At 47.3% G+C, this 15,158-nt stretch overlaps 1 protein-coding gene across 4 annotated transcripts in view; it reads right to left on the reverse strand.

The window, feature by feature from the left end:
- Nucleotides 1–341: 341 nt before the first annotated feature.
- LOC122380284 (serine protease 56-like) overlaps nucleotides 342–15,158 on the reverse strand; it is a 63,644-nt gene continuing 48,827 nt past the window's right edge. For all 4 annotated transcript variants that reach the window (XR_006256313.1, XR_006256314.1, XM_043363322.1 and 1 more), the window contains 3 exons: nucleotides 7,682–7,858; nucleotides 2,498–2,653; nucleotides 342–616 (listed from right to left, as the gene is read on the reverse strand). Coding sequence is in view for 2 of the 4 variants with exons in the window: in XM_043363322.1 (XP_043219257.1) it covers nucleotides 437–616; nucleotides 2,498–2,653; nucleotides 7,682–7,858 (513 nt within the window). In the remaining 2 variants the exon portion in view is untranslated. The remainder of the gene's footprint in view (nucleotides 617–2,497; nucleotides 2,654–7,681; nucleotides 7,859–15,158) is intronic.

Genomic DNA, 15,158 nt, shown 5'->3' on the forward strand with positions numbered 1-15,158 from the left:
CTCCATTCGGCGCGGACAAGGGCCTTTGCGCCCGCCGTTTCGTGTTCGAAATGCAATTAAGTCTAGCACGTAAACTTCACGGGCCCTAGCGGGGCGTGGGTTAATGCAAAGAGGCTGCGAATTTGGTAAAAATGGATATTTTCCTCGAATTCACAAGTTGGTTCGATTTCGGTTTTTGAATGGTTTTGTTTGGTATTTGGTTTGGTATCGGTATCCTGATTTTCTGTGGTGATGACACCAATATAGTATCCACACCAGTAGAGTCACACTAAATGTTTTTTTTTTTTTATTTCAACCAAATATCGGGATCAATGTATGCAACAACAGACAAGTGGCATTCGTCTAGGTTGGTTGTGTATTCATACAGACGTGCAAGAGAACATTTCATTTGGACATCCACGCACATTTCCACCGGTCGTGAGCAGTGGCATGATGTTCAGCAGTAGACGGCATCCTCTGTGTTGTCCAGGAGCCAGTCCAGGAACGAGTAGACTCGGGTGAAGACGGCCGGCTGATTAGGCTGGCCACATCCGGTGCGGTTGGTGGCCACACCCACAAGCGTATACCGGTCACGGTCGTACCACGTCCTGATCATCAGTGGACCGCCGAAGTCGAACTGAAAAATGGCATCGAATAATCTTACGCATGTTTAAACCTAGAGAATCAGATACATATTTAACTGGCTCTTATTGCCACGTTGGTAGGTATCTCATGCTACTCATTGCAATCGAGGACGAATCACAAAGCAGGTTTTTGAGATACATTGTGTCTTTAGACTTGAAACAAATCTGTTTCTGTTATGTGGCCGTGCTATGGCAACGACTGAGATGAGCAATACCTCAAACGGAAGCGAACGACCGAAAGCCTTGTATTTTCATCGGTAGCACGTCAGTCAGGTGGTTACGGTTGAGAGCCACGCCACGGTCATAGATACTATACTATAGTACTAGTAATAGTAGTATAGTAGTAATAGCAGTAATAGTTACGAGCGAGCAAGCGCAGCGAGCGAAGCGAGTCTTTTCAATATAACGGAAAAATCTCAGTATGAGGGGCCCGGCCTGTAACGCTTCTGAGAGGCCTATATCTCAGCAGCCGCTGGACCGATTGGCCTGCGGTCTTTTTTGCTGGGTAGCCCCATCCCGTCTACCCCGTAATTGACTACTTTTGATACATCTCAGTGACCGTCGTGGCACGTGCCACGTGAAAAGTCAAGGGTGTTCAAGCTGTTTTGCAAAAGTAGTGATTTTGAGAGGCTCATATCTCAGCAGCCGCTTAGGCGATTGACTTGCGGTAATTTTTGTAGGGTAGCAGCATCCCTTCTACCAAAAATAGGATACTTTCGATGCATGTGGGTCACCCCCAGTGCACGTGCAAAATACAACAATAAGAGGTGTCAAACTTGTTCCCATTTTAATAACTCGGTAATTACTGGGGCAATTTCGCTGAAACTTGGCATACAGGTAGGCACCCACCAGGCAAGCATTCCCATGTGTTGCGGGTAAGGTGCTACTGCACGTGCGCACGTGCAGGGGGCGCTTCCAGATCTCGAGAACGGCTGGGCCGATTGCGCTCAACTTTGGTACACGGTTGGGGACCAGTTAGTAGGGTGCCGTGCGAAAGTCAGTTTGGACCCCGTTTGCACGTGCGCACGTGCAGAATGCCGCTTCCAGATCTCAGGAACGGCTGGGCCGATTGCGTTCAAATTTGGTACACCGCTAGCGACTGGTTAGAAGGGTGCTTTGCGCCATTCCGTTGGAAGTACCCTCTCGCCCTTCCGCACGCGCAGGGCTCACTATCTCGCTCGCTCGTTCTTCGCCCAAAAGGCGTTTTACTGGTAGTACCTAAGTAATAAGTAATAATAGCAGTAAAGTAGTAAGTAATGATAGCAGCAGTAGTAATAGCAGTAATAGTAGTAGTAATAGCACATAGTACATAGTACCTACGTAGTACCTACATAGATACTATACTATACTATACTATAGATACTGAGCCACGCAAGGACGAGCACGAGAGAGTACGTTCATTCGTTTGTTGGGCTTTAGACCAGTTGGACCTTGCACGCATGGACTTGAAGACGGTCCGGATAATTATATGGAGGGAGTACTTTGAAGAGCAGGCTAAGCGGATCTGCGGTGGGCTGACTTATTCAGACTTCGGGCTATACACTCTCGGAAAGCGACGTCAATTTCTCCTGATATTTGAGACACTCGGAAACAGTCTATTTCATTCCTTCGGTTGGTAGCGGTTTTATGAAGCCTAGTCAAATATTATATTAGCCCGCGCCGTGCTGGAGGGGGGGGGGGGGGGGGAATACGCGCCCCTCAGGTTTTTCGCGAATATCTCAAAACTTAACATGGCGAAAGTTTGGTGGCGATATCTCTAGTCGTTTAGGAGATATCGACGGAAAAGGACACGGGGGGGGGGGCGTTTCGCCTCCCCCCCTACGGCGCGCGGGTTAAACATTAGTACCTGCGGGCTATCTGGTATTGTAGCTCACCGTGCAGGGACCCATGCCGCCAGCTCCGATGTTCTTGGCGCCAGCGCAGATCATGCTCTTCTCGATGGTGTCTTCTCCGAGATAGTCGCCACATTCGCTGTTGCTGATGGTCCGCAAGTTGACAGTGCCCAGCACGTCGCTCGGAGCTCCATCAGCCTGTGTATCAGAGGAGTTCGTACGGGTTTTCCACTGGCAAGCTTTCGTAGACAATAGACCACACACCTTTGTTGGTGTCATCGAATTCCTCATTGAAGGATATTAGTTGCATAGGGAGAAGAGTTTGACACATGCAGAGTTCTCCTGCTCTGACTGACCGAGTGGGTCGATTGGAGCCTCAAGTCGTTTGGCCTCTGTTCGAGATAGATGTTCGGGGTATAAACGAACCTATTTCTTGCGAAAAAAGAGGTCAGATGGTTCACTAAATCCGCGCCGTGCTTGGGGAGGACGTTTTCACTCAACATTTTTTTTTTTTGAATACCGTAAAGTATTTGCGAAGGTATTTGCTAATGTTTTTTTGACGCAAAGTATATATGCTAGTGAGCCTAATCTGACCTTGACCTGCCCTTCACCAGAACGTAAGCTAAACTGGCACCAAATGTCGCCCACATAATTACATTTGTCATGTAAAATGGACTATAAACATGTATCACACGACACTAGTTCATATTGTGACCCTCCGTGACCTGACCTGGTGTCAATGACCTCAAATAGCAAAATATGTGTTAGGCAAACAATTCTCCATCAATGACTTTCTATGGCATGCCTATTACTCGATTTTGCAACACGTTTCTTAGGATGCCTGTAAACGGTGCAAATTCGACCTTTGACCTGACCTGTAACGTAATCGGTTGGACCAAGGTCACTGAAACTGGGTCACAAGGTAGTTCCCCGGTGGGGTTATCGAATGACAGCTTTCCGAGATCTTAGGGGGGAGGGGGCGACCCCCCTCTACGAGTGACAGGGTCCGCTGAATAAGAGTTAAGAGTTTATGTCCTCTGGTGGCTAAACTATTGACATTAGGTCAAATCTGAGGGACAACTTTAGAAAGAACGTTAGAAGAGCTATCGAATTTGCTTTTCTGGGCGCTGCAGCTCTGTTGGATTGCGAGTTAAGCGTCGACTTGCCAAAAGATATTCAAAAAGGTAAAAAATGGCCTTAAATGTAATGTAAAAAATGGACAGCCTCTGGTTTCCTGACCTTTAACCTGAACTAAAATGACCTTAACCCGCGCCCCAGTGGCGGTCTCAGCCAACTTCGCCCTAGTGAGGGGGGGCATATGTTACCACCCACCTCTAACTCAAAAACTAAGAGGGCTAGAAAGACGCGGTAAAAAGCAGTCGATAGCTCTCAATGCGTACGTTTGAAAGTATTTCAGTCATTTTTCACCTTAGAGCAATATTGGGGTCACCAGAGGTCATCAAAGGTCAAAATTTGCCAATTGTCATTATATTTTTCAGAAAACATGCCGCTATCTCAGGAACTATGGTAGCTAGAATAACGCAGGAAAGAGCAATCGATAGCTTTTGAACTCTTCTTTTGAAAAGGTCATTATCAATATTGACCTCAGGTCAACGGTTTGGCCTCCAGAGGGCAAAAAGTCCAAAAATAGCTGTTTTTACGAAAAGTGTTTTTCGACAATAACTTTCGACTACAAAAAGCCACGACATTTCTATTGCCAGAATCGTGTTCCTCTCGCCGAGACGCGTCGAATGAACTATAATTTGACCTTGAAAGGTCAACTTGAAAATTTGACCTCAGGTCAAGGTCATGACCTTACCGGAAAAGGTCATGTTGCATATCAGTCGATGCGTCTCAACAAGGCAAACACAATGAGACCAACCCTAGCGTTCTATCTCTTTCCAATCGCGAGTTATTGGCAAAAAACTGTTTGTAGCCTCAAGTGACCTCGGATGACCTGTCTAGAGGCTATCAGCAAAAATGACACCTTGGTCATCACGAGTGGACTAAATCATTGTGATTCTGAAATATTTGGACTGTTCCGATGCGTACACACGGATCTAGAGGCATTTTCATTTTTCTCCATTGACTTGTAATGGAAAGGTTTCGCCACTGACCTGACCTTAGGTCACGGATATAAAAAATCCGAGATATACAAATTGTAGGCGCCCATAACAGCATGCAATCCACCAAGTTTGAAACCTTTCTGACAAACACTGCAGGCTGGACATGATTGCAAACTTTTTTTTAGGCTTGGTCAGTTAACTTGACCTGGTGACCTGACCTGACATGACCTGGGGTCAAAAATTTCACACATTGTCCAAAATCGATGTACCAAAAGCTACCCCAAGCGGCGCGGCGCTACGCGCCGCGGTTTTTTATTCACACGCAAAAAACGCGACAGGGTGGTAACATATGCCCCCCCCACTGGGGCGAAGGTTAACCCGCGCAACGACGGTGGGAGGGCGGTTATCCGCCCCCGCTGAGGTTTTTCGAGAATAGCGGTAAAGCGGCGGCGCGTAGCGCCGCAAAATTAACTATGTCTATTCTCTCATCAATTTTACACATGGTGTGCAAGTTTGAACCTACTAACTTTTAAGATCAGCTCACCAGGTCACTTCAAATGACCCAACCTCAAGTCACTTTTTTGCAACTTAGTCACCGTGTCACAGCAACAGTAGATGGCGGAGGCCTTTGAAAGTCACAGGATGTTATTAGGTCATTAGTAGCTACAATTTGTTCGTCTCGGAATTTCGATATCGATGACCTAAGGTCACGGTCAGGTCAATTTCTCGACCTCCCCATTATAAGTCAATGGAGGAAAAATCAACTCCCTGTTTTTACCACTAAAACGCGTCAGAATAGCTCCATATACCATAATATACCATACATGACTTCATATACGAACAACCTTCACTATCTTGATGGCTGTTTTGCTGTTGGCCAGCTGTAAGGTCATGTGACGTCATCAAAGGTCACCGAAGGTATTTTGCCAATAACTCCTTACAGTCACCTCCATCCATGGCGGCCGCTAGCTCCTCGACCACGTCAATCAGTTGCTTCAGTGTGGTCGGGGCACACCTTCTCACTCCCGGCATTGCCCCGACCACACTGAAGCAACTGATTGACGTGGTCGAGGAGCTAGCGGCCGTCATGGATCCAATAGAGGTGACGCGCGCCGTTTCCAGTCTCCGCAGACGCGGCGCTGTATGCATCGAAAGTCAAGGAGCTCCTGTGGAGACAGCTTGGGTGGAGGCCGACCAGTAAAGTGTAAAATCAAAATGTCCAATTTTTTGCGCTTATGATGACCTAGAATGCTTACAGGAATATAATATTTTTGTACGTTTCTAAGGTGTTTCAAAAAGAACATTCGGCGAGAAAGACCCTGTAGGTGTTGGGGGGGGGGGGGGCATTTTTTGCCCCCGCTAGTTTTTTCGATATATCTCCAGAACCGCTGCGCCGACATTCACCAAACTTTCAGTACCCTCCCGCACATATCCCCTTACACATTGTGACCAAAACTGTTCCAAAGGCTATGATAAATGGGTTGTAATGACGTCTTAGTGACTTCATTTCTGCTATTTTCGACCCAAAAAAAGGTTTCGCGGGAAAAGCTGCCAGACCTATAGCTTTGATGATACAGAAAAATGTTCCAGATACAAAACGTGTAGAATTACCAGGGCTACTATACTGCACTCTCGAAATTTTGAAAATTGTAGAATTTGACCCCTGGAAATATTTTTTTATAGCAAAAAAAAAATTCCAAAAGTTTTTCGATTTTGGAGAAAAATACGGAATAAATGTAATAGCCTCTATCGACTTATATTCGCATACCAAGTTTTATATCGATACCTCTTTTTTGGCCAAGTCATAGAAAAAAATTTGAAGACGTTAAATTTTCAAACTTTTTTCTCTAGCAATTCTAGACCACTTAGCGCAAAACAAAGACCACCATTAGACTCGCCGTGACGAGGTGCATCGAATCAATACCCATTTTATGCAAAACTATTAACTTTGAAAGTTGACCTTTTTAACCTCATATTGACCTGACCTTTACCAGAAAGTGACCTAAACCGTACCTGATGGTCTTATAACCAAGACCATTGAGTTGGAAATGAAACAAAATTGGCCATAAAACATGCATCGCACAACCCTAGTAAAGTTGGGTTCATGTGCTGACCCTTGGTGACCTGACCTGTGACCTGACCTGGTAATCCAGTTACCTATAATAGCAACATATGTACTAGGCAGCTGACGTCCTATCGCTGATTTTCGACAAAATACGTTTTGCTCCATGTTATAGCGCATTCCCTAGAAGACCCGTGAACGGTGAAACATTTTATCTTCGACCTGACCTGTGACGTCATCTGTGACCCTGAGGCCTGAACACAACAAAATTGGACTACCTTACAACAAATTTGACATGGCTATCGAACGCCGTTTGAATTATACGGATCTGTCCAGGAGTTTCTGAGATACGTTGGAGGGGGTGGGGGCGGTGGCCGGGAGGCCCACCGCCTGCCGGGTTAAAACATCTGTTTGTAGGTACACATCACACACTGAATCGGAAATTTGCACCTGTGACCCCTCTGTGTGCCCCTGAGGTTATAAGGTCATGAAATGTCACCAGCAGTTGTTTTTACTATGTATAACTTTTGATAGAGACGTGCTAGAGCGGTGAAAACGCGCCAGATGTGTTCAGCTCGACAGTAATGCCGCAACAGTAATGTCGTGGCTCTCTTCAGTCAAAAGCTATTACCAAAAAAACGTGTTTTGTAAACGGTTTTTTTTAGAGTTTTCGCTCTCTGGAGGCTAAACCATTGACCTGAGATAAAATCTGACATGAATGTTCGGAAAGGCCTGTAAAAGAGCTATCGTAGGAGCTTTGCTGCAGCACTGTAGCCCAATTGGTTCCCGAGCCCAATTGGTTCCCGAGTTATGCATCGGGTGTTTCGAAAATTGTTGAAATAGACAAAACTTGACTTTTGATGACCTCTGATGACCTGACCTTTGACATGATCTAAAATACGACTGAAGTATTTCTGTCATTATTTTTGACGCTCTTTCGAATACCGCTTATCGCGTTTCGCTACGTGGCCCAGGAGCCGAGTTAGACGGGGAGGGGTGAAAGGTACGACACGGAAAACTCAGACATTGTTGAGCCCTATCACACAGCACCAGCACGGCACGGGTTACATTATACAGTGCATTATCCAGTATACTTACGTCAAGGATCCCATACCCGGAGACGGCCACTATTTCATCTGTGTATTGGGACCTGTGCGGCAGGCAGATGGGAGCGAGGTAGTTCACCGCCGCTGGCAGAGACAGTATTGTCTGCAACTTCACCAGCGCAATGTCATTCTCCTTCGTAGTTGGGTTGAACTCAGGGTGTGGAATGAGCTGTAATAAAAGAAACAGATGGTTGGTTAATATTGTCACTAAGAGTGGCAAACCGCATGATAAAATCGGCAATGATGATACCTACCAGTAAAACGCCTTTTGGGCGAAGAACGAGCGAGCGAGATAGTGAGCCCTGCACGTGCGGAAGGGCGAGAGGGTACTTCCAACGGGCTTGCGCAAAGCACCCTTCCAACCGGTCGCTAGCGGTGTGCCAAATTTGAACGCAATCGGCCCAGCCGTTCCTGAGATCTGGAAGCGGCATTCTGCACGTGCGCACGTGCAAACGGGGTCCAAAATGACTTTTGCACGGCACCCTACTAACCGGTCCCCAACCGTGTACCAAATTTGAGCGCAATCGGCCCAGCCGTTCTCGAGATCTGGAAACGCCCCCTGCACGTGCGCACGTGCAGTAGCACCCTAACCGCAACACATGGGAATGCATCGCCTGGTGGGTGTCTACCTGTATGCCAAGCTTCAGCGAAATCGCCCCAGTAATTACCGAGTTACTGAAATGGGAACAAATTTTGCACCTCTTCTTTTTGTATTTTGCACGTGCAGTGGGGGTCACTGACATAGATCAAGAGTATCCGACCTTTGGTAGAAGGGATGCAGCTACACTATAAAAATTACCGCAAGACAATCGCTCAAGCCGCTGCTGAGATATGGGCCTCTCAAAATCATTACTTTTGCAAAACTGCTTGAACACCCTTGACATTTCACGTGGCACGTGCCACGACGGTCACTGAGATGTATCAAAAGTAGTCAATTACGGGGTAGAAGGGATGGGGCTACCCAGCAAAAAAGACCGCAGGCCAATCGGTCCAGCGGTTGCTGAGATATAAGCCTCTCAAAAGCGTTACAGGCCGGGCCGGGCCGGGCCGGGCCGCTCATACTGAGATTTTTCCGTTATATTGAAAAGACTCACTTCGCTCGCTGCGCTCGCTCGCTCGTAACTACTCTTTAGAAACATTACGAATAGAGGTGGCAAAATATGAAAATTTTGGGAACCAGACTCGAACCAGACCCGGCTGGACATATCTGGAACCAGTCGGACCCGGCCTTAGTTGGAATCGGAACCAGTTGGACCCGGTTCCCCAAAAGTCAATTAATACAAACTACTTGTAGGTATCATTAGTCGCATCATGTAAAGCAGCCTATTTGCCACTGGGAATACTCATGAGCTACAGTGTGCCAAGAAACATTCACTTCATTCACTTCATATTTTGCAATCATTTGTAGTGTGCAAGATGCATGGTAGGACCCGGTTGGACCCGTCAGAAAATTTCCAGGAACCGGTCTGGACCCATATGGGTCCAGACTGGTTCTTTGGACCGGGTCCTCGGGTCCACATTTTGCCACCTCTAATTACGAGCATGACACTTTCTTACGTGATGTCATCATTTATTACATTTATTCACATATATAAAAATCAAAACGTCCGTATGTATGTATGTATGTGACGCGTCCGTCACGCTTGGCGGGCTATGGCTCCGGAACGGTGCGGGCTATGGGGGTGGAATTTTGGGCGCAAGTCGGACGCGTGCATCTGTTTGTCGTATTAAATTTTGGTGGGGGTGCGCTCGCCGGTTTGCACGTGGCGGGCGCATCTTTGCGGGATTTTGGGCCGCGGCGGTCGCCGATCAGAGAGCACGCGCATTATTCTCAGTTTCTTCGCTTTCAAACTGAGTGAAATCAGAGCCGGCAGGTCACTGACCTTTGGCAATTAATACCGGAACAGAGCACCGCCGGCCAGGAGGAGACGCCAAATTTACTCTGGCCATAACTCGGCCGCTACTGGTCCGATTTTATTGAAACTTGATTTATTACGCTGCACGTAATGCTGTCCCTCTTTACGCTGCGCGTAATGCTGTCCCTCTAGTTTACATATATAAAAATCAAAATGTCTGTACGTATGTATGTATGTATGTAACGCGTCAGTCACGCTTGGCGGGCTATTGCTCCGGAACGGTGCGGGCTACGGGAGTGAAATTTTGAACGTAAGTCGGACGCGTGCATCTGTTTGTCGTATTAAATTTTGGTGGGGGTGCGCTCGCCGGTTTGCACGTGGCGGGCGCATCTTTGCCGCATTTTGGGCCGCGGCCGGCTTCGAGCAGAGAGCACGCGCCGTAGGCTCAGTTTCTTCGCTTGCAAAACTGAGCGAAATCAGAGCCGGAAGGTCACTGACCTTTGGCAATGAATACCGGAACAGGGCACCGCCGGCCAAGAGGAGACGCCAATTTATTCTGGCAATAACTCGGCCGCTACTGGGCCGATTTTATTGAAAATTGATTCACTACGCTGCGCGTAATGCTGTCCCTCTTTACGCTGCGCGTAATGCTGTCCCTCTAGTTACATATATAAAAATCAAAACGTCTGTACGTACATGTATGTATGTATGTATGTAACGCGTCAGTCACGCTTGGCGGGCTATTGCTCCGGAACGGTGCGGGCTACGGGGGTGAAATTTTCGACGCAAGTCGGACGCGTGCATCTGTTTGTCGTATCAACTTTTCGAGGGGGTGCGTGCAGCGGTTTGCACGTGGCAGGCGCATCTTTGCGGGATTTTGGGCCGCGGCCGGCGCCGAGCAGTGAGCACGCGCCGTAGGCTCAGTTTCTTCGCTGCAAAATGAGTGAAATTAAAGCCGGAAGGTCACTGACCTTTGGCAATGAATACCGGAACAGGGTACCGCCGGCCAGGAGGAGACGCCAAATTTACTCTGGCCATAACTCGGCCGCTACTGGGCCGATTTTAATGAAAATTTATTTATTACGCTGCGCGTAATGCTGTCCCTCTTTACGCTGCGCGTAATGCTGTCCCTCTAGTTACATATATAAAAATCAAAATGTCTGTACGTATGTAACGCGTCAGTCACGCTTGGCGGGCTGTTGCGAGGCGACGGTGCGGGCTACGGGGGTGAAATTTTCGACGCAAGTCGGACGCGTGCATCTGTTTATTGTATTAAATTTTGGAAGAGGTGCGCTCAGTGGTTTGCACGTGGCGGGCGCATCTTTGCAGCATTTTGGGCCGCGACCGGCGCCGAGCAGAGAGCACGCGCATTAGGCTCAGTTTCTTCGCTTGCCAAACTGAGCGAAATCAGAGCCGGCAGGTCACTGACCTTTGCCAATGAATACCGGAACAGGGCACCGCCGGCCAGGAGGAGACGCCAAATTTATTCTGGCAATAACTCGGCCGCTACTGGGCCGATTTTAATGAAATTTACATATATAAAAATCAAAATGTCTGTATGTATGACGTATGTATGTATGTATGTATGTATGTATGTAACGCGTCAGTCACGCTTGGCGGGCTATTGCTCCGGAACGGTACGGGCTACGGGGGTGGAATTTTGGGCGCAAGTCGGACGCGTGGATCTGTTTGTCGTATTAAATTTTGGTGGGGGTGCGCTCAGCGGTTTGCACGTGGCGGGCGCATCTTTGCGGGATTTTGGGCCGCGGCCGGCGCCGAGCAGACGGCACGCGCCTTAGGCTCAGTTTCTTCGCTTTCAAAACTGAGCGAAATCAGAGCCGGAAGGTCACTGACCTTTGGCAATGAATACAGGGAACAGAGCACCGCCGCACAGTGGGCCGATATGCCATTCTAGCGCGACAGGGCCTGAATCTTCGAACGGAACCCTTGGTTTTTTCGCGAGTAATTCGCGTAAAAAGCGGCCGATCGCAACGAAACTTTCAGTACCCTCGCGATAACTACTTTTACAGCTAACCTTAAAATTTCATGACCCTGACCTTAATGATCTTTGACCTGTGACCTTCTTTCCAGACCATGTTTGGCCGGAATCGCGATTCAGCGTATGTCGGCTCGCATTAGCCGCGGGTTTGCAGTCTTTTCTTGGTTTAAAGCGTTCATACATGAGATATTATGTTGCTCCCATGCATTAGGGTGGGTGTCAAGGTCACCAGAAGGTCCGGTAAGGTCATTGACCTTTGATGACCTTGGTTCACTTTTTCGAGTTTTACATGTTTCTAGGCTAGTTTTTTTTTTTAGCTGAATTCGAATCTAGCAACCATTTGAACATTTACTATGTAGCTTTGGTGCCTTCATAACATGTTACAAAGCTGTCAGAGGCGGTTGCCACCTACTGCAAATACCCGGCAAAACCCTTACTAGTTGACCTGACCTGACCTGACCCGACCTGGCCTAAATGTATGAAGACATCATCTATGCCCGTAAATAATATTATATTCGTGATCAGCACCAAAAAAAAAACATAGCAGCCACCCTTTACGACGTTCTAACAGGTCCCGATTTTCCCGACTTTTGGGTCATTGACCTGACCTGGAAGGTCAACCGATGACCTAGGACCTTACAATTTGGTATCATCAGCTTCCTCTTGTCACGGGCAACACGCTCGTCTTTTCCGCGAAGCTCTAGCTCGATCAGGGGCGAAACGGCGGGGGGTCCAACGGACCCCTTCTATACGTTCGCGGCTGGAAAAACACCACTAGGAGCGAGGGTTAAGCCAAATCTGAGGGCTTATTTCAGAAAGACCGCTAAAAGAGCAATTGAATGCACTTTTCCGCGACGATGTAGCTCTATTGGTCCCCGAGGTAAGAGCCGGTTTTCGATAAATGTTGATAAATGCAACATTTTACCTTTGATGACCTATGGTGACGTGACCTTTGACCTGACCTAGAAATAGCTAATTACTCCATCTGGAATTTCAGGCGCTCTTCCGAATGCCACTTACTACGTGTCGCTATGTGGCCCAAGAGCTGAGTTAGAAGGGGAGTGTTCAATCAACACCTCCCGGCCCGGCGCGTTTGACGCCGAGCACCGGTCCGGCGCGGGTTGATGTTTGGCTGCTACATTCAAAGTCGCAAAAAGTCGCAAAGAATGACTCTTGGATCTTGTAGTGCAATGAATCATTGACAAGTAGCGAGATTTTTGAAGTGGTACTCTGCGGTACTTTTTTTAAAAGTTTATTTGTGTGTGACATCAATTATGTGAAATTATATTTTCGTCTTTAAATCTTTGCGGTGCCAATACATCATAACCAAGTAAGAGTTCGCCATTTTGATGTGGTTATGTGTGTTCTGCAGACCCGGAGGTATCGTTTGATGTATATAAATGTGGAATTACTTCTCAAATTGTGATTGTTTTCGTGGATCAAAGATACGTTGTCGAAGAGTGCGGGGGACGAGTTCGGTCCAAACGATTCCGAAGATCGTGTTCAAGCTGAGTTTTCGCCATGAAATAGCAAATGTGTTGGAAAACAAAGACCACAGCAGTGTACTATGATCATTTTTGAACAAATTGGTATAGGTTTCATTGCACATCCACAAAGTTCGATTTTTTAACCCATGTCGTGCTAGACCTGGCGATCGGCCCTGTGTGCGCCGGCCAAGAGGAGACGCAACATTTATTCTGGCCATAACTCGGCCGCTACTGGGCCGATTTTAATGAAATTTACATATATAAAAATCAAAATGTCTGTACCTCTGTAATCTGTATGTATGTATGTAACGCGTCAGTCACGCTTGGCGGGCTATTGCTCCGGAACGGTACGGGCTACGGGGGTGGAATTTTGGGCGCAAGTCGGACGCGTGCATCTGTTTGTCGTATTAAATTTTGGTGGGGGTGCGCCCGGTGGTTTGCACGTGGCGGGCGCATCTCTGCGGCATTTTGGGCCGCGGCCGGCGCCGATCAGAGAGCACGTGCCGTAGGCTCAGTTTCTTCGCTTGCAAAACTGAGCGGAAACAGAGCCGGAAAGTCACTGACCTTTGGCAATGAATACCGGAACAGAGCACCGCCGCGCCGGCCAGGAGGAGACGCCAAAATTTATTCTGGCAATAACTCGGCCGCTACTGGGCCGATTTTAATGAAAATTGGTTTATTACGCTGCGCGTAATGCTGGACACCTAGTTTACATATATAAAAATCAAAATGTCTGTACGTATGTATGTAACGCGTCAGTCACGCTTTAAGGGATATTGCTGTGGAACGGTGCGGGCTACGGGGGTGAAATTTTGGACTTAACCCGCGCGGGGCTGGGGGGGGTAAATTTTACCCCCCCTCGCGAATTTTCGCGATATCTCAAAAACGGCGGCGCGCAGCGCCGCCAAACTTTCAGTACCTTTTCTTACATCAATTTAACACGTTCCCTGAAAATTTGAGCGAAATCCGTCGGAAAATTTTTGAGAAATTGACGTTTTAGTGACGTCATGTTCGCCATTTTCGCCTCAAAAACGGCAAAAGTTCAAACGCCGCTAACATCTTCATTTTTACAGGAATCAAGACGTAACAAAAAAGGTTATACGTAATTTTACTTTGTCTATCAAATGGCTATCTCGGTTTTTTGAAAATTTTGGATTTTGGCCTAAATTTTTTCAAAAAACTGATTTTTTTGGGAAAATCATTATAAAATCCAAAATTTTGAGTCTATCGAAAAAACCGGAATATATGTCAGAGAAGTGGTCTATGTGCACCTACATACCAAATTTTAGAAGAATCGGTTCAAAAATGTGGGAGTTATTCAAAATTTTATGACGTCACGACACACAATTTTTTTGAAAAATGACTTTTTTGGAAGTTCTAGACCTCGTACGGAAACCAAAATAGCACCATTCGATTCGCCGTGAAAAACTGCATCAGATAGACACCTTTTTAGGCCTTAACAACCAACTTCGAAATTTGACCTCACTTGACCTGACCTTGACCTGACCTCGACCTGAAATTCATCCAGAGGTGGTCCATATCACTTATTGAGTGTGCCTATTGAATTTTATGAGTAAAATGACCCATAAAACATGTGTCGCACATGCCCTTTTCTATATTGTTTTTTGGTGACCTGACCTGACCTGACCTGACCTTGACCTTGACCTCTGAATGATATTGTATGCAACGAATATTGTCTTGGTAGCCTTAGAACACGTTTTGGGCGATCAGTCTCAGTCCATGACTCCATTCTTCGGCAACTACGGTGCAAGGCCGATACTGTAGAAACTTGCAATTTGTACCCTTGACCTGACCTTGACCTTGACCTCAAACTTTAAATTAAGTACATGTTTTTAGTAGTTCGTAATGAGAGCTTTCGATTGGCGTTTGAATTTTCCAAATCGGACCATTAGTTCGGGAGATAACAGGGGGGGGGGGGGTAAAATTTACCCCCCCCCAGCCCCGCGCGTTCGGCTAGAGACCCCAGCCCCGCGCGGGTTAAGTCGGACGCGTGCATCTGTTTGTCGTATCAACTTTTCGTGGGGGTGGGTTCAGCGGTGTGCACGTGGCGGGCGTATCTTTGCGGGATTTTGGCCGCGGCCGGCTTCGAGCAGACGGCACGTGCCT

This window comes from Amphibalanus amphitrite, unplaced genomic scaffold, assembly GCF_019059575.1.
Source record: "Amphibalanus amphitrite isolate SeventyFive unplaced genomic scaffold, NRLGWU_Aamphi_draft 000094F_arrow, whole genome shotgun sequence".
Taxonomy (NCBI): Eukaryota; Metazoa; Arthropoda; class Thecostraca; order Balanomorpha; family Balanidae; genus Amphibalanus; species Amphibalanus amphitrite.